Source organism: Myotis myotis, unplaced genomic scaffold (genome assembly GCF_014108235.1).
Source record: "Myotis myotis isolate mMyoMyo1 unplaced genomic scaffold, mMyoMyo1.p scaffold_m19_p_12, whole genome shotgun sequence".
NCBI classification, from domain to species: domain Eukaryota; kingdom Metazoa; phylum Chordata; class Mammalia; order Chiroptera; family Vespertilionidae; genus Myotis; species Myotis myotis.
In genome coordinates, this window is record NW_023416316.1 from 48,664,681 (window position 1) to 48,690,471 (window position 25,791).

Genomic DNA, 25,791 nt, shown 5'->3' on the forward strand with positions numbered 1-25,791 from the left:
GCTGATCAATGATTCTCTCATCATTGATGTTTCTATCTCTCTCTCCCTCTCCCTTCCTTCCTGAAATCAATAAAAATATATTATAAAAAAAAGAAAGAAAATTAGGGAAAATGTGAAAAATGTTAAAAATGTGCATATCTTATCTGGCATTTTTTTCTAAGATTTGATCTAAAGAGATAGATATGAAGAAATAGTCATAGGTATATGCAATATTTTATTTGTAAAGATGCTCAATATAACATTATTTAAAAGAGTAAAACAAAACACCCCCGCTGGCAGCACCACTGTGTGTGACAGTAGAGGGTTAGTGACATTACTCAGGGTGCAGGTACACAGGAGAATACTGTGCAACCATTCTACAGTGTTGTTAGGCAAATGCTTAGTCCATGGGACAGTGTTCACAGTGTGTTTTAATAGAAACATCACATGTAATATTGCTCCAGTGATGTAAGTGCACCTAGAAAGGTGACTGCAAGAACCCTACATTAAATGCTGTTTCTCTCTAGGTGGTTATTATTTGTCAACACTAGAGGCTGGGTGCATGAAATTTGTTCACAGGGGAGGGTCCCCTCAGCCCAGCCTGCACCCTCTCTAATCCGGGATCCCTTGGGGGATGTCCGACTGCTGGTTTAGGCCTGATCCTGAGGATTGGGCCTAAACCGACTTTTGGACATCACTCTCACAATCTGGGACCACTGGCTCCTAACCACTCACCTGTCTGCCTGCCTGATCGCCCCTACTGGCCCCCCTGCCAGCCTGATCACCCCTAACCACCTCTGCCTGCTGACCTGTTTGCCCTCAGCTGCCCCCCCCCACCCCCCGCCAACCTGGTAACCCCCAACTGCCGCACTACCCCCCCCCCCCCCCCGCTGGCCTGGTTGCCCCTAACTCCCCCCCTGCCCCCGCCAGCATGGTCACCCTTTACTGCCCCCCCTGCCAGCCTGGTCGCCCCTAACAGCTCCTCTCTGCCAGCCTAATCGCCGCTACCTGCTCCCCTGCCAGCCTGGTCATCCCTTACTGCCCCCCTGCCAGCCTGGTTGCCCCCTCTGTTGGCCTGGTCACCCTTAACTGCACCCCCCTGCCGACCTGGTCGCCTCCAACTGCCCCCTCTGTCCCAGCCGACCTGGTCGCCCCCCACCTGCCCCCCCTGCTGGCCTGGTCACCCCCAACTGCCCCCCCTGCTGGCCTGGTTGCCCTTCACTGACCCTTCTGCTGGCCTGGTCACCCCAACTGCCCCCCTCTGCTGGCCTGGTTGTCCCTTAACTGCTCTCCCTGCTGACCTGGTCGCCCCACACAGCCTGCTGGTCGGTCGTTTGGTCGCCCCTCACTGCCCCCCCCTGCCGGCCTGGTCGCTCCACACAGCCTGCTGGTTGGTCGTTTGGTCGCCCCTCACTGCCCCCCCTGCCGGCCTTGTCGCCCCACTCAGCCTGTTCGGTTGTCCGTTTGGTTGCGATGGCCCCTGGCTCTTTATATATATAGATTACTCTAATGGGCAGGTTTAACTATGCAGTGGGGAAGTGGTGGGGGGTGGCACCTACACATATTTTGAGTCCTGAGATGACTAGTACTTGGATTTCTATGTGTTGAATTTGGGTTTCTATGTGATGAATTTTTATAAATGGTTTCAGACACCAGGTCGAATATGATAATATGTAACAAAATGTAACACATTATCTAAGCCATTTTCATGATTAATTGATACTTTTCTATTTTAGGTGTTAGAAAATTCCTTGCCAACTTTTTCTGTGAAATGGCTGGAATTGGCAATAGATCTTTTTTGTTCATTTCAGCACATTTTATGAATGAATATTTATTATGAAAAGCATCAAGCATCTTCCTTTCAAGAGTGTTCTCTATTGAGCTGATGGCATTTAATAGTCTATTTATTTAATCACTTTTGCTTCCTCAGCAATTCTGTTCTATGATGAAGTAAAGGCTCTCCTTGCCTTCAGTTTTTGAATAAAATTGAGAGATTTAAACATGATTTATTCTGCTTAGATCTATGGTTTGAATTAACTTTGTCTGCGTTCATCTTTAAGAGAAGCATGTAATCCTTGCAAAGTAATAATCTAATCAATCCCTTTGTTTTCCAATTGCTCTAGAGACTATGCTAAGCTGACTATAGAGCTTTCTTTATTATTAGAGTATGAAATATAAAATTGCTTTTGATAGCTCATTTTAAAACAATATGTATTTAAGAGAGTAACATTTTGTTTCATATAAAAGTCTCAGTGTATGATGTTATACAAACATTTCCCCAATTCATGATGACCTTTTCATATCCTTCCAATATGATTACTGAGCTTCAAGATTTTTTTTTAAGTGCCATTATCAAATTTAATTCTGGGTGATAGTAAATACAGTGATTTTCCTAGGACACCACCACCTCATCTCTTTTCTTCTACCAAATTTCTGGAATGTGTACCATATACTTTCAGGGGTAGCTGTTGGGGAGTCAACACAGTGCTCCTCTCAGAGGTCATCCATGGTCTTTTCCTTTCATTCTGTTCTTGAATACTATACCTCATTCTATGTTCACAGTGAACTGACCAGGCAGGACCCTTCTACCTAAACTGTTCTCCCTGTGTCTTCTATTCCTTCATTTTCTGTTGGTTATGATCCTGTGTATTTTTCAACGTCTACTTCAAATAGCATGAGCCCTCTTCCCCACGCAGTGGGACTTTCTCCTGGGACTCCATTTGAATCTCTGTTTAGTACTTGGTCATGTAGATAGATGCCTTCATGGTACATTAGTTTTTATGTTCCTAGGAGAATGTGGCTGTGCTTTTATCTCTGTGCCTTCTTAGAACCCTGCAGAATTCATGCACATTTGTTATATTGAATAAAATTAAAGATTTTGGTAGCCACACTTGTCAGGTAAGATAGAGAAATCTTATTTGGACACAATATTTTATTATTCCTTGCAGGAGTACTTATCCTGGGGTCCAAGGAGAGGCCTTAGTGAGTCCGATGAAATTGCATGAAAATTCTTCTATATGTTCATATGTGCATTTTTCTGGAGTTTAGGTCCACTGCTTTTTATCAGATTGTAAAAGCAACTTTTACATGATTAAGAACTTCTACTTAAAATGATTTAGCATTTTAAGAAATTTCTTAAAAGTACATAAGCCCAACAAAAGAGAATGAAAGCCAATAACTTTTCTCAGGTAGTTTGTTCAGAATCTGAGTGGTCAGAATTCATGCACCCTCTCCCTATTTCATGGGTTTTAGATCTTGAGGAAATTGGAAAATTTTTGTTTAGTTCAATTTTGGGTTAATTAAATTGACCAGGGGCAGAGGATGGCAACTTGAGAACTGAAGGCTGGATTCTGGCCATAATTACTTTGCATCCTTCTCCCGCATCAGGGCAGTTTGGTTTGAAGAGGGGTACTCTTAGTTTGCCAGTGTGAACAGTCATATTCTCATGAAAGTTCAGTGCTAGATCACAGGACCTCCCCTTTGGAAACAGGTGAGTGCACTGGGGGTTTGAAGAGCCCAGTGCTGATGACTGGATAGTGGAAGCCTCTGAACTTGCAGTGTAGAGCTTATATCTGGATGCCTCCCTGTGTGTTAGCGGAAATTCTGCTTCTCTGGGATGGGAGGAGTGGACACAGAGTTTAAGAGGATAATTTTTTTGTCAGTGATATGAGACAAAAATAACCAGTTATTTAGGTGTGAGAAAGCCCAGAAGATGAAAGGCTCCACCACAGCTCCATATGGCGGTGGGTTTTAGTTTTCATGTCTGAGTGGAGACAGAGCCGCCTGCCATGTTGTTCCTTGCCCTTGGTTCACTCTTTCTTTTTCATGGAGGGCAGTGGACCATGACCCAGGCTCCGAAGAACTGAGTGTAGAGGATCTGTCTCCAAGAGAGGAGTAGGGATGTCTTTGATCTGGATTCACCTAATTATTCAGCCCTCCCATTGTGTTGCTGGCAGGTTTGCAGGGAATTTGTGCTGTACTCTTATTAAGCATGTCTCCCGGAAGGGGAAGCATGACCGACTTCTAATTAATGGCATGATGGCTTTTAAAATTTGGCACTTGAAAATTTTTTAGCTTCCTCTTTCTTGTTTTGTTAAATAGTTATAATCTTTCAGCTTTTTTCCACATTTGCCTTATCAGCAGTACCAAATCAGTTAATTCAGTTTGTGGATAAATGCTCTGTTTGTATCACAGTATCTCATAATTTGATGTATTAACTTTAATTTTCATGGCAAATCATTAACCTATCATGGAATACAGCATCATTTTTGTCTAATACAAAATTATTCTCAATCTTTGTAATGCGAGTAAAAGAGCACATTACAGCCGGCTGTCTTTCACTTGGGTTGGAACTATATCAGAGCTGCGCCACCGCTGAACAGGCCTCATTTCCAGAGCCTCCTCAAATCCTTTCAGAAATGGTGAAGTGGGTGCTGGTAACTCTGGTGTTTAAATACTGTGCTTGACGTCTATTCAAAGAGTCAAATGCCACCTCATCTGTTTTTCTAAAACTCCATTCTTTCTAAGTCAGGGGTTGGCAATTATGATCCCCTCCATTTTTGTGAATAAAGTTGTATTGGAACACAGCCACGCTCACTTGTGTATTACCAGTGGCTGCCCTTGTACCATAATGGCAGATCCCAGTAGTTGTGACAGAGATCAAAACCTTTACTCTCTGGATTTTTTCAGTAAAAGGCTACTGACCCCGTTCTCTGTGCCATCTGACTGGGCCCGGGGGCCTGGCATATTCAGGTGTGGTTTGCACAGCTTAGGTGAAGAACCTGCTGGTCTGCAGCCATTAATAAGCTTTATGCTTATTGGTAGCAGAGAGATGTTTCTTCCTTTCCTCAAAGCATGGTTAGTGGTAGCTCTTTCTTTGGCCTAAGATCGCATCCGGAGCTCTATAATGCGTGTGTCCTTGTGCGTCATTATTCCTGGTTCCTAGTGCTCCAGCCTTTCCCAGCATCCCCTCGCTGGGCTGGGCTTTGGGATGGTGTCTTAGGGTCAGCGTGGTTGAGCTGTGTTCCTCCCGATGCGAGCTCGTGCTGCACTCTCACAGTGCGTTCAGGTGGACCAGGGGTCCGCTGGCTTTGCTGACTTGTTTTGTAGTGGGGCTGATTAGCATAAAGCATAACTTCCTGCTTGTGATATTTTTCAGGCAGCAGCATAGAGGTAGAAAGTAATGACTTTGGCATAAGCTCTCTTTTTTTTTTTTGTAATACCCTTCGAATACATGTGCAAATTCTCCCTGGCACACAACTGCTTAGGAAGATTATACTCTGTAAAATTCCACCTGTTATCACTTTTGATATTTATTGCTATTAAAAAACCTTTTACTATGTTTTATTATAAATATTGAAAACTAAATCTACCACTTATTTTCTTTATGAAATGAGGATTGCAAGACTGAAATCTATGTCCTAGCTTTCATGGAAGTTTGTGGCCTTTGCCATGACATTCTTTATCACAAACTTTCTGATGGGACCCTATTCCTTTCAGGCAAAAGAAGGCTGCATTTTGGCCAATTTAGAGCTTGTCAGAACCATAGGAAAATTAGAGAAATTTTTTTTCTCTGTGGTAACAGCTCTAGTAGCAGTGGTGGCAGCTATGTCATCAAAGAATGTTTGTTGATCATGATCCCACCACCATAGTAAGATCTGAAACATGGAGACTACTGTTTCTTAGAAGGCCAGGCCATTCTATTCTTCTATGCACAGACCATGATGCCTTCCCAGAAGTGTCTCGTGCTGCCGATGATGTCTGCCGTGCATGCCTCTGTGAACAAGGATTCTTTTTTTTCCTTAAATTTTGTTTTATTGCTTAAAGTATTACATATGTCTCCTTCCCCCGCCCCCCCCCCCCCTTGACCCCTAGTGTCTTGTTTCCATTGGTTATGCTTATATGCATGCATACAAGTCCTTCGGTTGATCTCTTAACCTCCCTCACCCCTGCAACCCTCCCTGGCCTTCCCACTGTAGTTTGACAGTCTGTTTGATGCTGCTCTGCCTCTGTATCTATTTTTGTTCATCAGTTTATAATGGTTTTTATTATCCATAAATGAGTGAGATCATGTGGTAGTTTTCTTTCATTAACTGGCTTATTTCACTTAGCATCATAATGCTCTCTAGTTCCGTCCATGCTGTGGCAAATGGTAAGAATTCCTTCTTTTTTACGGCAGCATAATATTCCAATAAGGATTCTTATCACAAACTTGGTGCCGAGGTGTGATGGATCTTCTCTAACAGAGACATAACTTCATGGTCTGTCAAAGGGACCCAGGAATGGTTCTGGGGTCCATGCTACAGTGGAGTCATGTACAGGGAGTTGGGGTAATGACAGGGTGGTATGTGTTCAGGTTTGGAGTCAAAGAGCTGGACCTCCATGACAGTTCTGCTTGCGCAAACTGCCTGGCCCTCTTACCCTCACATCCCTCTATAGTGAGATGCACACAGTTAGAGTACATATGTTTATGGTGGTCATAATAAAAAGTGTTATCACTGGAAACCTACAGAATTCATGTTTATGGCCAGAGAGATGTTGGGTGTTGGGATGAGATGACCTCCAAGTACATAACTCATTTAAGGGAAAGAGAACAGTTGTAGATATGAAAGCATTAGTCGTATTCAGCTAATCCTGATTTTTCAAGGCAACATTTGGGGCTTTGCTATAGCAAAATTGCCTCAAAAAATTGCTCAGAGATTCTTTTCATTGTAGGGCAATGAAAAGTTTTATCCAACTAGGTGTTTTCGAAACTGATTCATAATGCCGTCTTTTCCTTGTCAGCTTCACAATCTTGCTCACGAATAAATAGTACCACACTTACAAAAAATGACTAAAAGTGTTTTCAATAGAAATCACTTAATAATTGAGACCCAGGAACCCTAAAACCAAACAACTTAGTTTGATATAGCTCTATCCTAAATATTTCTCTAAAAGAAAGAGGCAAGAAGAGGACAACCGGAGAGCCCCAAGCTTTCTTCATGGTTTATAGTCCTTTGAAAACCTATAGATGATCCTGCCCTGACGTCTTAGACCGTTCCTCCCCATGTGGCCACAGACAGAGGAGAGGGTGTCAATTGCTTCTTCTCTCTTTAAACTGTTGGTCTGTTTTTTTACATCATTGTCCTTTTCTTTTGAATTTTAGATGTCATCAGGGGCTCTTGGAGAATATATGTTGTATTATTATTGCTGAAGCTTTAGCTGCCTAGTACATTCTAAGCATCCTGGTTATATGTTGCTTGTGGTTATAAGCAAGTGCCACCCAATGCACAGTCGTCACACGTTTACTGGGAACAACCGATGAAACTATTGATTGGGTTTTTACACTGGTCAGATTTACTGAGGCAGTGCACAGCTACTGTCATACTCTAGATTCATTTCAATTTATGAGTTCCTATTATAGTTCATAAGACGACTTCAAGAAGTGCAAGTAATTTGTAGCCATAGTATGTTAATTGTGTGAAATTGTAGTCTAGTTAGGCTGTACGAATTATGACTGCAGTTATGAGTTGTTTACACCAAACAGCATGAGATATACATATGTCTTCTATTGAATCATTATAAAAGGAAATGCCTGTCAGTTTATCACCAGACATATTCGTATTTAAAGCCCTTTATAGTGAAATGAAAGCTTGACCTAAAGATTATGGTTCATGCAGACTTGGCAGCGGCTGTGACCAAGGTAAAATACTGGAGGGTGCTTGACTGCTGTAGTGAAAACTGGGGAGCGCATAGGAAAGACTTTTACATGAGTGAATGTTCTCAGACATAAAAACAATTGAAGTAATCATTCCAATCAGAGATCTGAGAGGTCAGCTGCTTAAAGTCCCAGAGAGGTCCCTGTGAAGTTAATGATTTTCCCCTGTCACGTGTTGGAACTGAAACATTGGCCAGTGTGCCTTTCCTGTTACCTCTCTGTGCCAGGGCAGAGTTGCACCCCTAACCTTTATCAAAGATTTGTGCACTGTGTCATGCCACAGTGTCTGTGAGCAGCAGAATGAAGAAAAAAGGAAGCTCTTTAAAGAATGTCATATGGAGAACGATGTGTTAAAAATTCACACTGACAAAAATTTTTGTGTGCACATGCATCCATTTGTCCTGTATCTGAGTGCCCATCATGCCCCTGGCTGTAGGGTGAGCAGAGTGCTGCAGGCGGTGGATACACCATGTCCTCTGGTAGCTTACACTGATGCAGTATTTCTTAACCTCAGCATTATTTTCATTTTTAGCAGCTTCCTGGCCCCTACCCACTGGAGTTGTAGCAGCTCCCAGTTGAAACAAACAGAAATGTCCCCAGGCGTTCTCAGGTATAACCTGGAGCGACAGGGGCTGGGAGCAAATGGCCTACAGCTGAGAACCACTGAACTTGTGCACACTACTGCTATGAGAAACAGGCAAGCACACAGGAAAATAAGTAGTAAGTACACACTGTGGGTGGACTACACACGAGCCATATGAAGTGCTGTGAGAGACAGCAGGGAGAGGTGGTTTCCAGAGCGCTTTCCAATTCATTGTCTTCCTCCCAGGGTGACACTTACCTGCCGGGAGCCGGTCCATCCTTGCTGTTTCAAGGGACCTGGCATATATGGCATACTGTTCTTAATATGTTTGCTGACCTTCTTGGCACTATGTGTTTTAACCAAGGTCTCCTCTCTGAGAAAGGTTGTTTCCCCAGGTAGGGATTTTCCCCTGAAGTTAGGGAGGGAATAAAACCTCTTAACTAAGTGCCAGGCGGGTAATTAATCACTTTAACTACGAACAATCGTGCTTAAGCTACATAATCTTTACTCCCTGGAATGAAGATAAGAAACGCCCTAACCTTTGTAATAGAGATTGATAGGATTGAATCAACTGGTATAAATACAGATGTAATAAGACAGCAAGAGACAGAACTTAGAACACAGAACTTAGAATACAGAACCAAGAGAGACAGAACATAGGCACAGAACCTACACAGAACGTTCTCTAGAGACAGAAGAACTTCGCTGGAGAGAACATGGCAAAAGATCCTGGACAGAAACTGGCCTCAGAACCTAGAGACAGAACCTAGCGAGAGAACATGGCAAAAGATCTGGACTGAACCTGACTACAGAAATTGGCAAGAGAACCTGACTAGAACCTGGTGACTGAACCTGGCTGGAGAACCTGGACAGAACCTGGCTGGAGAACCTAGCGAGTGAACATGGTTACAGAACCTGGCTGGAGAACCTGGACAGAACCTGGCTGGAGAACCTAGCGAGGGAACATGGTTACAGAACCTGGCTGGAGAACCTGGACAGAACCTGGCTGAAGAACCTAGCGAGGGAACATGGCTACAGAACCTGGCTGGAGAACCTGGAGAACCTAGCAAGAGAACATGGACACAGAACCTGGCTGGAGATCCAAAACAGAACTTCGCTGGAGATCCAGACCAGAACTTGGCTGGAGATCCTGGCTAGAGATCCTGGCTAGGCTGCTGATCAACTGAACGCTGTCTCTGTGTCATTCCTTCTTCGCCAACTCCATCCACACCTTTGGGGACCCCTGGACCCGCTGGGGCTGGACCCCAGCACTTACCCACATGGCAACTAAACAAGTTTCCATTATATCAAAATTGTTGCTTTTCAAACATTTAAAGCATTTTGTTTACTAAAGGAAGTATCTACGTTTTTTCTTTTATTAAAATTAAATACTACTAGTGCTAAATAGCCATGAAATATGAAAGGATGGTTTTATAATTATGTAGTGGCAATTACATAATACAGTCCTGCCATCATGCTGCTACATATGAGCAGCACCAAACAGGCGCTGATGAATTGAAGATTCTGTACAATCATAGAAGAATCAGTTGGTTTGTGTACAAGTTTAGCACATTGTGTTTATTGTTACTGACTGATTATACCTGTGAAAGTTATGCATCTACTTTCTATCTGAGATAGAAGTGATTGTACAAACTGTCAAAAAAAGTTTTTGTTTGTGTAGTCACATTTTAATTATTTCTCAGTGGAAAAATATAGCACATATAGATAGCATCATTGGTAATTCATAAATTGTCTTTCCTATCCTATCTAATAATAGACAAAGATTGAAATTAACCATACTTCCACTACGCCTCTCATTGGCTAATCAGCGAGATATGCAAATTAATCGCCAACAAAGATGGGGGCCGGCAGCCACGCAGCTGAAGCGAGCAGGAGGCTTGCTTGCTCCAGTGATGGAGAAAGCCAAGGTTCCCCGCCTGCCGTGACCTGGCTCTGAGCTCCAAAAGCAACAATGTTTCAATTATAGAAGGTAAACAAATCCCAGAAACCTGCTTTCAGTGGGCTGTGGCCTGGGAGCTGGAGTGGCAACAAAGTTTCAATTATATAAGGTAAATAAATCCCAGAATAAAAAAATAAAGAAAAAAAGGAGAGGCTGGGATCTTCAGTCGCCCATGGGCTTGGCCAGCCAGAAAACCCTCAGCCCCTCATTCAGGCTGGCCAGGCGCCCCAGTGGGAACCCCCACCCCGAAGGGGGTGTGACCAGCCTGCAAACACCCATCAGCCCCTCACCCAGGCTGGCCAGGCACCCAAGCGGGACCCCCACCCTGATCCGGGAAACCCTTCAGGGCTAACCAGCCGGCCCCCACACGTGCACCAGGCCTCTATCCTATATAGTAAAAGGGTAATATGCAAACTGACCCTAACAGCAGAATGACTGGGAATGACTGGTCACTATGACACACACTGACCACCAGGGGGCAGACGCTCAATGCAGGAGCTGTCCTCCGGTGGTCAGTGCGCTCCCACATGGGGGAGCTCTGCTCAGCCACAAGCTAGGCTGATGGCTTTCAGTACAGCGGTGGTGGTGGGCAGCGCTAAGGATGTCTGACTGCAGCTTAGGCCTGCTCCCCGCTGGCAAGTGGACATCCCCCGAGGGCTGCCGGGCTGCCAGAGGGATGTCTGACTGCCAGCTTAGGCCCAATTACCCAGGGAGTGGGCCTAAACCAGCAGGTGGTCATCCCCCGAGGGGTCCCAGACTGTGAGAGGGCACAGGCCGGGCTAAGGGACCCTCCCACCCCCGAGTGCACAAATTTTTGTGCACTGGGCCTCTAGTCTATATATATAAAAGCCTAAGAAACTGTTCAACTGGTAGCTATGATGTGCACTGACCACTAGGGGGCAGATGCTCCAACTGGTAGGTTACCATGCTGCTGAGTTCCGGCCGATTGGGACTGGGCGAGATGGGTCGGACACGCCCTGGAGCCCTCCCGCGGTCCCTCCCTGGCCCCCATCATGCACCTGTGGGGTCCCTCAGCCTGGCCTGCACCTTCTCACAATCAGGGACCCCTCGGGGGGATGTCAGAGAGCTGCAGGCCAGGCCGAGGGACCCCACCGGTGCACGAATCCGGGCCTCTAGTCTTCTTATATCTTAAAGTGTGACTTAAGTTCAAAATCATTTATCGAAAGAGTGTAACCTGCAGAAGTAAAGGAATGTACCCCTCGCAAACAAAAACAAAAATAAAAACCTTCTAACCTCTTTAATAATATTTAATGCTGTTACTTTTTTTTATTGATTAAGGTATTACATGTGTGTTCTTATCCCCCCATTTCTTCCCACCCCACTCCCATTCATGCCCTCACCCCCCTGGTGTCCATGTCCATTGGTTAGGCTTATATGCATTTATACAAGTCCTTTGGTTGACCTGTCCCCCTAACTCCCACCCTCCCCTACCTTCCCTCTGAGGTTTGAGCATCTGATCGATGCTTCTCTGTCTCTGGATCTGTTTTTGTTCATCAGTTTATGTTGTTCATTATAATCTGCAAATGAGTGAGATCATGTGATATTTATCTTTCTGATATCTGTTCACTGCAACTGTTATTTTGGACCATTACTTTTCCTTGCCATTGCTTCTGCTATAAAAAAATCGCCATCATTTTACGCCCCTTTGCTTACTAGTCCATGGTGTTTGAAGGGTGTTGTAGATGCAGTTTCTGTGCACGAACAAGTGTGTGCATTAATCAAATATTGTGAGATGCCTGTGGCACACTCAGGTTCATTTTTAAGTGAGCTGTTGGCTAGGTTATGTTTGTCAATATTCACTCTATTACATTTCATGTCAGAGTGTCAGGGAACCATGGAGTCATGGCAGGATACCTGATGAGCACAGGTGACTTCCTGGGTATGATTTTGAGGAAAATGAAATAAATGGATTGACAAAAGCAAGAATAGGACTGAAGGTGATTAGGCATATGTTTTAATGTCCTTTACCCAGGAAATACTCAATTAATCTGCATTAACACCCTGAAGTAGAGTCCTTACATCATAGCATATGCTTCCTTCCAACAGCAGTGTGTTATCTGTTTAGTAGTAATGTGAGAAAATTCGGTTCAATGCATTTGAAGACCAGATGTACACAACCCTTCCAGTTCTCTAGTGTTTAGAAGTGTAAACTTTGACCTTTGGACTCTGAATCTCTTAATTTTCAGATGAGTTAAGATAATTGAGATTTTCAACTTCTGGTAATCACACAATTAAGGACAAATGAAGGCAATACTTTGTGGTTTCATTTTTTAAAAACTTTATTTTTATTGTTGACATTATTAAAGATGTTCCCATTTCCCCTACCTTTGCCCACCTCCACCCAGGCCCATCCCCTCCACCCCTTCCCTCTGGCCATTACATCACTGTCTTCTCTATCTATGGGTTATACATGTATGTTCTTTGGCTAATCCCTTCACTTTCTTTTATCTAGTCTCCCCCCACCCCCCCTCTGGTTGGTTGTCCTTCAAGCTGACTGGCTGTGAAGACTGGCCACAACCATAGTGTACAAGTTGCTGTGTAGGTGCTGGCTGACTTCACAAAGTGGAATATACCCCGGCAGGGTCTGGTACCTGCCAAGACCTCCTTTTTTGTGTGCCACTTGTGGATCTAATTAGGTGGTGCTCAGTTGTGGTCTGAAACCAGCCACCAGATGTGTTGGTTGAGAGCCTCTTGGGAGGGACTAGAGTGCAGGCAATGTCAGAGCCTCTTGTGACTGGCTTGGGGCTTCCTGTTAGGAGTTACAAAGTGATCTACAGTTGATAGCTGCCTGTGCTGGGCCTAGGTGTGTATGGAAGGGACCAACATAAGAAATGAGGCCAGCTGCCACCAGTAATGGGGTTGGGGTAGTTCTGCAAAAGGCCCAAGGTACCCTGAGACCCTCTGCTGCCTGCCCATTAGCCTCAGCCGCTGAAAGAGCCTTGGGTGGTCATGGCTTGTGTGAGGCAGATTCTCAAGGAGTCACCAGGTGCAGGAGAGTTGTGTTCAACATGTTAATACAGATTCAAACTTGGCACCAGTGCTGGGTCTGAGGCCACTCAGCAAATGTCTTGGGACACTGCTGCCCACCTGGGACCTGCAGACCTTTGTGGTGGAACTGGGTCTTAGGGAGTGGTCAGGGTGGAGCTAGTAGAGTTTATCAGGCTAAAGCAGATTAGGATTTGATCCAGTGGGGGGATTTCGCCACAGGGGAAATGTGGTACCTGTTGGTTATGTGAGAAGTTGGCCCTTGCCCTAAAGGCATAAAACGCAGTTTCTCCCTGAGTTTTGGGCAATATTGAGCTTGACTGTAATTGCTTGAGAGTTTTTTAAAAATGTATTTTTATTGATTTCAGAGAGGAAGGTAGATGGGGAAAGAGAGATAGAAACATCAATGATGAGAGAGAATCACTGATCAGCTGCTTCCTGCAGGTCCCCGCCCCGGGGGATTGAGTCTGCAACCCGGGTTTGTGCCCTGATAGAATCGAACCATGACCTCCTGGTTCATAGATTGACATCCAACCACTTAGCCACACGAGCTGGGCAGAAAATTATTAATTAATGTATTAGCTTATATTTAAGAATGTTCATCTCAGTAGTATTTATCAAAGACCTAAAAAATGAAAAAAACATTTTCTAGAATTACAGGGTATTAAAAATGGTATAATTTATGGAAGAACACTTAATGATAGAAAAGCATTACCATTAGTTAGAAACAATGAAAAGGAAATGGGGGGTAGGAGGGCTTGCAGCTTAGTTCAGTATCTGGTTAAAACTATAGTCTTACTTCCCCACTCTGACTGACTTGGGCGGAGCTACAGAGCATGCCCCAAAGGCCCTGCCAATACTGACTTGGGCAGATCCGCCAAAGGAGGAGATATATAGGTCAGAGCCTCCCCACAAGTTCAGTTCGGACTTTGGATCCAGAATTCCCCTGGATCTGCAAAATAAAGGTTAAACTTTCCTCCCTCAGAATGCTGGCTGATCGTTCTCCCATGCATTCTGTCACAACATTAGCATGTTATATAATGATCATATATGTAATATATATGTATGTCTACCTATGATAAGCATACATATGTGAGAGACTGATCCACTTTCCTTAAACCTGATTTGGGGGAAGCAGTGAGGGAACAGAGGTGGTGGGTATAACTAGAAGTGGGCATGGCAAGAGGAGGCTGCTTAGACTAAAGCCCCACACCTGGAGTGGGAATATCTATACATTGATGGATCTCTTCCTGAAGTGCTTCACTCTTAATCTTACTATTTTTTTTTCAAACCAAAAGTATTTAATTTCCTAGTACCTTATGCTCACTAAAAGCAATTTGCAATCACATGTTTCTGTGTTTGTTTAGTTAATATCTGTTTCCCACTCTAGAAACTATGCTCTGTAAGGAGAGGGTTCAAGTCTGTTTTATCACTAATATCCCCATCACCAACACATTACATGCTCCATAAATATTAGTTGAATGGTAGCCAAAACACTCTAGTAATGCCAGTAACATAACAAGCAAGACAAAAATGAAAACTAAACTCTAATGTTGATCTTATTATATTTGTATTATTTAATGGTTTGGCTCATTTCTATTTACATACCTGATTATTATGTTGTAGAACCTTTGATTAGAACACCTCAAGATTATTTCATTAGTAAATATGGCAATCCTACCTTACTTAATAGAAACATGGTATAAATGTTAAGGCAGCGATGGCGAACCTATGACACGCATGTCAGAGGTGACAAGCAAACTCATTTTTTTGGTTGATTTTTCTTTGTTAAATGGCATTTAAATATATAAAATAAATATCAAAAATATAAGTCTTTGTTTTACTATGGTTGCAAATATCAAAAAATTTCTATATGTGACACGGCACCAGAGTTAAGTTAGGGTTTTTCAAAATGCTGACACGCCGAGCTCAAAAGGTTCGCCATCACTGTGTTAAGGAGTACCTTTTTTTGTCCAGCAAATGACATGCAGCTACAGACCACAACTCGAATTTCTCACTCTATGTCTATTCTCTAAGAAATTGGTTAATTCAAATAAAATGTAGAGCTGTCACTATTCCAGTGAATCATTAACAAGCTCTGGACAAAAGCAGCCCTTCACTACCCCAGGGACAGTGGGTCTACTGATAAAATCTAGAAAGTGGTTTGGTGGTATGTGCTCTATTTTTACTCTACAGAAACTCATTAATTAGCCAAATATAAAAATGGCTATATAATAAATGAACTTTTAATGATCTGAATTTCCTCATTCACATGTACTTTTAATATCTTGAAATCCAAGCTGGACTGAGTCCATAAAGTCATCATGAATACAGATGATAGCAGCCTCATGATTTGCCAAGCAGTAAAGTCCCCTTTAAACAATTCCAGAGAGACTCTTCAAGGTGGCAGAATAGGTGAAAACGGCACTCACCTCCTTCCAAGCCCACATTGAATGGGAAATGGAAAAATCCCAGAGAGGTTGGCAGATAGGAAACTGAATCTTGTATCTCTTGAACCTTTTCCCTCTCAATTCACTCACTATCCTATGACATCCAACAAGTCACTGAGCATTTTTGTGCCTTAGTTTCTCATCTGTGAACATAAAGATTAAAGTGGGTGCAGTATTAACTCCTCATTGTGTCCACTTAGTCATTTAAAAAGTATTATATGAATGACTCTCAAAAGTCAATATAACTGAGCATCATAGAAGGATTACATGTTGTATGCTTCCATGCTATTTCTGACAGCTCTCATACCTGATCTTATATACTCTTATGAGCTAATATTTATATCCATAAACCACTTAGATTCCTCAGAATCTGCGGAACCTTGTTTTATCTGATCTTGCCCAATTTGTCATCCATATAACGTGACATGCAAGCATGAATTCAGAAAAAATAACTTCATCTGTCTCTCGATACTAGAAAGTTCAATTTCATGCTGTGTTTTGCATGGCACAGCAGGAGTGGATTGTTTAATATCTGTAACTCTGAACTTCCACCACCTCTCTATCAGATATGCCAGTAAGTGTTGAGAAGCAGGCATTCTAAAAATAATTTCTACAGAATTTTTAGGGGACCCTCGGAGCAAGCTATTTGAATCTACTTCCCTTCTTTTGCATGGTTTTTCTTTGTCTATTTGAGCTATGTCCCATGGGTCAGAAAGATAGAGTTTCTAGTCCCATACCTTAAATTGCTTTATAATTGCTTTACTTTATAAGGGAGCCATATCCTGGCATGGTGAAGCCTGAAAATATTCAAAAGAAATTAACCTGAACCTGTTAGAAGTAGGGGGAGTGGAGGAAACATATTTTGGAAAATTGTTAGCTAGACTGGATAAACTATCAACACAGCATGATATCATGCATAAAAAAAATAATGAGATCCAGACATTTGTTCTCAACAACATTTTAGTTTGGCTAAGGGTCATAGAAAAAGAAGTTTGAGATGGAAAAATATGGCTTACATTTAAATGTAAAACCATTTAAAATGTATTGAATATGGTTCGGTTTTGGAATTTCCTCAGTGGAATACATAAGAGTATGGGAGTTGTTCTAGATTTGAATGTGAGCTGTGTCACCCTGGGCAAATTGACTTAGAATCTTTGCGTGTCTGTTTCCTCATATATTTTTATTTTATTTTATTTTCTAAAATATATTTTTATTGATTTTTTTACAGAGAGGAAGGGAGAGGGATAGAGAGTTTGAAACATCGATGAGAGAGAAACATCGATCAGCTGCCTCCTGCACACTCCCTACTGGGGATGTGCCCGCAACCAAGGTACATGCCCTTGACCGGAATCGAACTTTGGGAGCCTTGAGTCCACAGGCCAATGCTCTATCCACTGAGCCAAACCAGTTAGGGCTCCTCATATATTTTTTAAAAAGGCTTTGCAGAAAATATTTTGAAGGGCCTCTTAATCTCTAGAGACTGTCTAGAATGCACTTCTCAGTAAAATAGACTATTTTTATGGTTTAAAATAGAATGGAAGGGGAAGATCAGATAGGGCAAAAGTATCTGAAACAACTCACAACAGTGATTTATTAAAATTAGGATAAGATATTTGGTTCTGGTGTCATACTTTTTGCTATGACTGTGATATACCTTTTGCTTTTAGGGAACTTTAAAAGCTATTCTCTATGAAAACAAACATTCTGAATTGTTTTCTGAGTGTGTATTTTGGGTCTCCTGGAACCTTCAAATGCGTTGTGTACCTTGACAAATCAGGGTTCTGTGAGCTCTGCAGACCATGGGGGTGTGGGGGGGGGGGGCACGCAAGGGATCTTTAAGCCTCCTGCAGATCTTGCCTTCTTAACCCTTTGTACGCCATAAGCGTCTACAGACGCAAGCAAGATGAAAGTGTCTTTGGACACGTGGCAGTTAACTGGTTAATGGACACAAGGACAAAGGAAATGGCCTTGGCACTTCTTATATGCCAACTTCATTATTTAATATTGATCGTAGAATTATATTTCTATTTTCCCTCTGCTCTGTCAGTGTAAATACAATCATATAGTTTACTTTTCATGTACACTGCTGAAACAGCCTATCATTTGTCTTTGACTGGTACTATATGAAATGTAACCCAGAAAATCAAAGTGCTGTTTAAATATTATTTTTCAACTTAATTAGATCTAAATATTTAAAAACTCAATTTCCTGCATTAAAATTATTCTTATACATTGTCAAAGTAATTATAATAATTTTCTCCCCAAATTATTTGTGTAAGAGGTCACATGTACACATGAACAATGATTGAATAGGTATGTAGATGAAATAAATCAGCATTATAGTTGACAATTACATAATAAGGTGGGTGAACAGTGGTGGGTGCCCAGTATGTTCCATAGATAGAAATTGGCAGGAAACAGCATTTTCTATTTTATTATTGCATTAATTTCTTGTAAAATTTTTAAGCTTTGATTCGTTATCAGAAGGATCACACATCTTTACCATCTCTGAAAAAACATTCTGTAAAATATAAGTATTTGAGTAAAAACTGAAAATTTAAAAAATTTCTTTGGTTTACAACAGCATTTTGAGTTTACTTCAGTTTTTGTGGAGTCCAGTATGTTTACACACTTTGATTTTGAGCCCCTGTGACAGAGCTAGGAAAGCATTTTTATATGGAGAAGATGATTCATTGTGTCCCCAATTTTAAGTAATTAATAACCAGAAGAGCTAAAGGAGCTAAACTCAGACCAGGATTCATCAAGCAGAAAGAGAAAGTGGCTACTGCTTATTAATCATATTAAACATAGTCATATTCATTAATTTGTTGGAATAACCATCATTGTGGACTTTAAAAAACTCTGGCTTTTTTAGTTCAGCATAATGCATGCTAGATTCATCTACATTTATTACACTGATTCTGAATTCCCCTTTTTGAATGTAATTTTTTAGAATAAAATTTCTAATTTCTTAAGCCAGCTAAGAAATACTAGTCTGTTGGGAGTACTCCAAAGAGGGTGAAATTCAGTTCGAGTTTGTAACTGGTAATGAAAATTTTATGATAAAAGAATGAATGGGCTACAGAAGTAGAATATTTTACTAGTACTCACCTTTTGGAATTTATTTAGAGGAATTCCAAAATAAATTGAACCCTTTGTATTTTTTGTAGTTAATTCACATATTAAATACTTTTTATTGTTGTCTGGTGAACATGCAAAGAAAAAATTTATCAATTTGTGTAGTATCTCATTAGGTTAGGTATTTCTATAAATAGATTAATATCAATAGATGCTGGATTTACTAACTGTATAATTATCTATTTTCTAAATTTGTTTTATTTAACAACTCTAAATTAGGCCATGTTTCTCATAAAATAATTGATTAAACTCTTTTTTTTTTTTTAATTAAATCTTTATTGTTCAGATTATTACATTTGTTGCTCTTTTTTCCCCCCCATAACTCCCCTCCTCCCAGTTCCCGCCCCACCCTCCGCCCTCACTCCCCACCCACTGTCCTCATCCATAGGTGCACGATTTTTGTCCAGTCTCTTCCCGCATCTCCCACACCCCTTTCCCCCCCAGGAATAGTCAGTCCATTCCCTTTCTATGTCCCTGATTCTATTATAATCAACAGTTCATTCTGTTCATCAGATTATTTATTCACTTGATTCTTAGATTCACTTGTTGATAGACGCATATTTGTTGTTCATAATTTGTATCTTTACCTTTTTCTTCCTCTTCCTCTTCTTAAAGGATACCTTTCAGCATTTCATATAATCCTGGTTTGGTGGTGATGAACTCCTTTAGCTTTTCCTTATCTGTGAAGCTCTTTATCTGACCTTCAATTCTGAATGATAGCTTTGCTGGATAAAGTAATCTTGGTTGTAGGTTCTTGGTATTCATCACTTTGAATATTTCTTGCCACTCCCTTCTGGCCTGCAAAGTTTCTGTTGAGAAATCAGCTGACAGTCGTATGGGTATTCCCTTGTAGGTAACTGAGTTTCTTCCTCTTGCTGTTTTTAAGATTCTCTCTTTATCTTTTGCTCTTGGCATTTTAATGATGATGTGTCTTGGTGTGGTCCTCTTTGGATTCCTTTTGTTTGGGGTTCTCCGCGCTTCTTGGACCTGTAAGTCCATTTCTTTCACCAGGTGGGGGAAGTTTTCTGTCATTATTTCTTCAAATAGGTTTTCAATATCTTGGTCTCTCTCATCTTCTGGCACCCCTATAATTCTGATGTTGGTACGCTTGAAGCTGTCCCAGAGGCTCCTTACACTATCCTCGCATTTTTGGATTCTTTTTTCATTTTGCTTTTCCGGTTGGGTGTTTTTTGCTTCCTCGCATTTCAAATCATTGACTTGATTCTTGCGCTCCTCTGGTCTGCTGTCGGGAGTCTGTATAATATTCGTTATTTCAGTCCGTGTATGCTTAATTTCTAGTTGGTTCCCCAATATAAGATCGAGGGTCTCATTAGATTTCTTGAGGATCTCACTACATTTATCGGCGGCTTCTAGACAGTTCTTAAGAGACCTTAAAAGTGTGGTTCTGAACTCTATATCTTCCATTGACAATTTTGTCCTGTTTCTTTGTCTCCGCATTTTGTTATGCTTCCTTGGGGCACCTCCTAGTGGTCTTTGTTTGCAGTCTTATAGTTAAATCTTGATTGTTGTAGCTAATTCCAGGGAGGGTTTGACCTCTAGGCCAAGTGGCTATGAGAATCAGCTGTGTCAGTAGTGAGAGAACTTCTGTCCTCTAGGGAGGTGCTAATCTAGCCTTTGCCTGAGGCTATCCGGCAAATGCCTCTGTGCAGGGCTTGGGCGGGGCGGGTAGAACAGGATCAACAGGGTGGGCCGGAGAGAGCAGTTATGGCGGCTCTCAGTCCTGTCCCCAGGGGCTCTGCCTCTCTGAGTCCCAGCACCGGCTGCAAAGCTCAGAGAGAAAGCTGCACTCGCTCTGACCAAAGCCAGACAGTCCCGCTTCTCCCGTTTGAGTCTGGGTCCCTAAAGACTCGCCCGGATCTGGAGCTCAGAGTCTGCGACTCCCTCCCGATTGAAAACGCCAACCGCGCCCTCCGCCGCCAGCCCGCTCCGCGCACTCCGCACCTCAGAATTTGACTTCAGCACTGCGCCTCCTCTGAGTGTCCGTATGCGTTTCTCTTTCCTCCTAGTTGTAGGACTTCCACTCAGCCAGCGTTCCTGTGGTTCTGGGTGATGTCCCTTCCGTTTTTTGGTTTCACTTTTGAAGTAGTTGTTCAAAGCAGCAAACTCCGGCGTTAACCTATGCCGCCATCTTGGTTCTCCTGATTAAACTCTTTAAAAGTTGAGTGGCTTCTTCATTGGAACATAATGCTAGAAAATACTGATCAGAAAGACTAGTTTATAGAGTGCATATTGCAAAATATCGTCTCTCAATTATATTTGGAACCAGAAATAACTATGCTTAATATAGCAGAGTAAGTTTTCAGATTCCTGGACATCTGTAAATTTAGTGTGAGTTTCCCAAAGAGCTGGGCCTTTCTCTTCTATATGTTTGGTATGATGTAGTACAAACCTACTCCATCTTCATATCACATCTTCTTTATTCATTTACCTATCAGTGTACACCTAGGTTGCTTCCATATTTTGGCTATTGAAAATAATGTTGCATTGAACATAGGTATGCACATATCTTTTCAAAGTAATATATATATATATAAAATAAATATCCAGAAGTTGAATTGCTGGGTCATATGGAAGCTCTGTTTTTAATTATTTGAGTAATCTCTGTACTGTTTTCCATAGTGGCTGCATCAGTTGTCAATCCCACAAGGGTTCCCTTTTCCCCACATCCTCACCAACACTTGTAGTTTGTTGGATTTGTTGATGATGGCCATTCTGATTAGTGTTGCTATTCCCCTTTGTGGTTTTAATTTGCATTTCCCTCATGACTAGTGATGTTGAGCAGCTCCTCATATGTCTGTTGGCTATCTCTATGTGCTCTTTAAAGCCTGATGAGAGCCTGAGGCTCAGTCTTCTTCATTGTGGCTTTGCCATTAGAGTCATTTTCCTTCATTTCATGCTTCCTCTGTCCCTTTGAGTCCAGGCTGGCAGCATTTCTTAAAAAATTTTAAAAACTGTTTTGGTCTGTTGTATAACTCATGGGTGCCCACGCCATCAGATAAGAGGATCCTCCACACATCTTTCTTGGGTAACTGCATCTTCATACACCAATGCGACCATAAGTAATTACTTCGGTCATAATCCTATTTCCAAATAAGGTCACATTCTGATAGACTGGAGGGTTCTCATTTTAAATACCTTTGCAGGGGGACACAATTGAACTCATAACACCCATTTAACAACCATTTAACAACCTTAACAGGTACATCAAGAGGCTTACTTTGTTGTTTTTTAAGGTATTTTTTTCCTGTGTTCTTTCCTAATTATCATTTTAATTGTAAATATACTGAAAAGCAGAGTAATTTGCATACCTTGGAAGCCTTCCTTACCAGAAATTTGTACATAAAAGCAATTAAAAAATTAGTCATGCTGCATGTCACAAAAACATATAGTAAAGTAATACTTTAGGTGTTTGTTAAGTATTACCTTCTTATTTTTTAATCTTATATTTTGGTTATATGAAATTTCTAATTCTATAATTCAAATTCTAACTTACTATTTTTTGTCTTAGAAAGTTGCTTATTTTAAAAAATATTTTATATTTAAATTAGATGATTGGTTTTCAGTATAAATAATGGAGACCATGAATTGGACTTCCTGGAGACAGGAACAAAATAATCATGATTCTGTATAATAAATCTTAGTGTAGTGAACATAGAAGAATTCAATGTATACAGATTCCTGATAATTCTTTTTTTTTTCTTTCTGATAATTCTCTTTATATTTGAACTTAACATTTACAATTAATATGTATGTTCTTAAAAGGAAAAGCAACAAAAGCCATTTATATTAGTATTTTGACTTCATTTCAAAAATAGTTTGCTTGAAAAGTTTTACCTGTTTCTCGTTATTGCTGTTTGTACCAATATGTAGTCACTAAGTTTCTTTATTTCTAAATGAGACTGTTAATATCTTCATTTCTTACTATGCATTCTCTTAGATAATCTCATTCAATCTTCATAGGGGTTTAGATGAATGTTATTATCTTCCGGTATTAGCAAGAATAGATTTTCACTGTGCTGCTGAAGCTTATTGTTTTTGGCTCTGACATTGTTACTTTCATTATTTTGAGTATTTTTTACTTTATTTCTGAATGTTTAAAATTAAAGATAATATTTATTTATTGTATTTACAGTGAGTCAAGCAGTCAGCAGAGTGGTAGATCTTGTATATTTATAAAATTCAAGATTTCTGGGAGAGGGTCATGGGAAATTGAAATATGTGAGACAGAATTCTCCTTGCCAAAGAAACTTACGGTACCTATATTGTCCACTCAATTTTATTTTTCATGAAGCAAGTATTAGTAACACTATAAGACTATAAGAAAGTTTCTACTGATGAGTCTAAACTTACATTTTTTTCTTTAGTGGAAATATTACATCTTAAACCAAATATATTAAAATTTCTCAGGATCCTCATTTTCCATATTTCTAAGCCAAGATGAGTACAACAAAATGACTTAGAACTTTCTCTGTATGTAACAATAGAAAGCAGTGATGTAGATTAATAGTACCACATGCAGACATTCAATACAATTTCCTTCCAGTGTTTATTATGAATTTTCTTTGGATAGCAGAATGGTGAGCAGGAGGGTTTTGTGGTAGGAGCAGTAGTGCTGAGGTAGGAAGCATTTGTGGCACTTGGGCTCCCGTGACTATACTTGGGTTGAAGAGGAATATTCATGTTTACTGGCAATGGGAGAGAAACCTGGAAATTTTACTGGTGGAATTAAATGTTGGAGCCCTTGAATGCCCAGCTCAGGAACTGAGACTTAATTCTAAAGGGTGATTACACTCTATTGAACTCAGATACAAAAGATTACAAGACATTTGGGGGAGATTAAAGTGACAGCTGTAAAGATGAATTGGTGCTAGCAGAGACTGGTATAAGGAATTCGTACAGGAGACATTTCAGAGGAAGAATTCGGTAGTTGATGACAGACTGGATTTCTAAGGGTAGAGGGGAAAGATGGATTAGGAAATGTTGGGTATGAATGTAGATGATTGGAAATATTGTCATATCATTGATAACAGCATGTTTGTTTGCAGAAGAAGTTAGAGCATGTTAATTGTTCTCTGAACTTTTAAATCATTTGAATTCTATGGAAGGAGTTTTAGACTAGACATTATTAAAACTAATTAATTTGCATGGAGATGATAATTATATCAACAAAATATTGAGTTTCAAAGCTGTTGTTGAGTCAACCAGTCTGTTGCCCAGTGTGTTAGAGTTTGCCAAGGTATAATAGTTACACCTTTGAGACAATTTTGCACCACTATTTTATTAATGTCTGTCCTGTTGGATGAAGTTTGGGCTGGATGCAATTTAACCTGTGTGAAGTCTTTATAGGAAATATGCTTTATAAGATATGACTGCTAGGTGCTAGGTAAGTATATATCCATGAAAACAAAATCTTAGTGGATTCAAAATAATCATTTATTTGAACTGACTTTAATACTATTCCTTTTTTCCTAGTGGATATGTTTGTAGTAGTGTTTTGCAGTGGGTGCGTTTTATGTGATATGATGTAGAAGAGACTCTTCTTTTGTTCCTAATTGTTGGCCACTTTTTGAGAGTATGTTTGTTAATAAACATAATGTGATTAAAATTTATCTTGAAGAAAATTTACCTCTTCCCATTGGTTTAATTATTCTAATCACATTCATTAGCTACTTCTGTTTGTGAACCCAGGTTTTCAGCTTCACAGACCTTTCAGCATTCAGCTCACTTATACAGCCTTTTGAAGGGAGAGTGGTTAATCCTTCTGTTGCAGGCATGCTTTTGAATGAGTGCACTTTCCTTTTAGTTGTTCCTGGTACACAGTTCCCTATCAACTCTACCATGCCTTTGAGCATATTATTTTACCATGTATAAGTGTGAATATGCAGGTTCTCTCCTTCCTTTAGAACAGTGGTTCTCAACCTTCTTAATGCCACGACCCTTTAATACAGTTCCTCAACCATAAAATTATTTTCGTTGCTACTTCATAACTGTAATGTTGCTGCTGTTATGAATCATAATGTAAATATCTGATATGCAGGATGTATTTTCATTGTTACAAATTGAACATAATTAAAGCATAGTGATTAATCACAAAAATAATATGTAATTATATATGTGTTTTCCGATGGTCTTAGGCAACCCCTGTGAAAGGGTCGTTCGACCCCCAAAGAGGTCGCGAACCACAGGTTGAGAACCGCTGCTTTAGAAGAAATTGAATTTACCCCTCACTGAATGTTTGAAACTGTAAAACATCCTCATTTATGTGGTGACTAAATATTCTTGTGCGTCGTCACATTTAAAGTAGGACTCAGTGTGACTTCATGTAGCTATGAAATGTTTAAAGCATAACATCCCCTCTGTGTTTCAGTGCACCTGCAGGAATGACATGGTGAAAATTTCAATGGATATTTTTGTGAAGAAATTTCAGCCAGACAGATACCAGCTTTGGAAACAAGGAAAGGATATATACACCATTGATCACACAAAGCCTACTCCGGAAACCACCCCTGAAGTGAAAGCATGGCTGCAAAGAAGGAGGAAAATAAGAGCATCCAGGAGGTAACGGTCCCGGCCTCCCCCATCACACTTGTACTTATGCAGTTAAAATGGGTTATGATGTGATATTCTCAAAGACTTTTTGCTTTGCTGAAAATTTATTCCTCATAAGTTTACATAATATCTTACTGAAAATTTGAGACAAAATATTTTAATTCTTGAGAAATGTAATAAATAAATAGAAGTAGAAAGAATTGTATTTTGTGTTTGAGAATATTCCTGAAGTTGTTACATATGGCAAGTAAAACAATACTAGAACCTCTTGGATCTCTTACACTAACATATTTTAAAGTTGTATTGGTGGTGTTCTTTATTCATCTCCATATTTTATTAACTTCAGTAGCTTGATTTCCAGCCTTTTCATTTTGCTACTGATTTTCTTTCTGACTTCAGTAGTTTTCTT

At 40.7% G+C, this 25,791-nt stretch overlaps 1 protein-coding gene across 11 annotated transcripts in view; it reads left to right on the forward strand.

Moving 5' to 3' along the window:
- KDM4C (lysine demethylase 4C) overlaps window positions 1–25,791 on the forward strand; it is a 335,140-nt gene that overhangs the window by 150,144 nt on the left and 159,205 nt on the right. For all 11 annotated transcript variants that reach the window (XR_004971309.1, XM_036331125.1, XM_036331127.1 and 8 more), the window contains one exon: window positions 25,201–25,391. Coding sequence is in view for 10 of the 11 variants with exons in the window: in XM_036331125.1 (XP_036187018.1) it covers window positions 25,201–25,391 (191 nt within the window). In the remaining variant the exon portion in view is untranslated. The remainder of the gene's footprint in view (window positions 1–25,200; window positions 25,392–25,791) is intronic.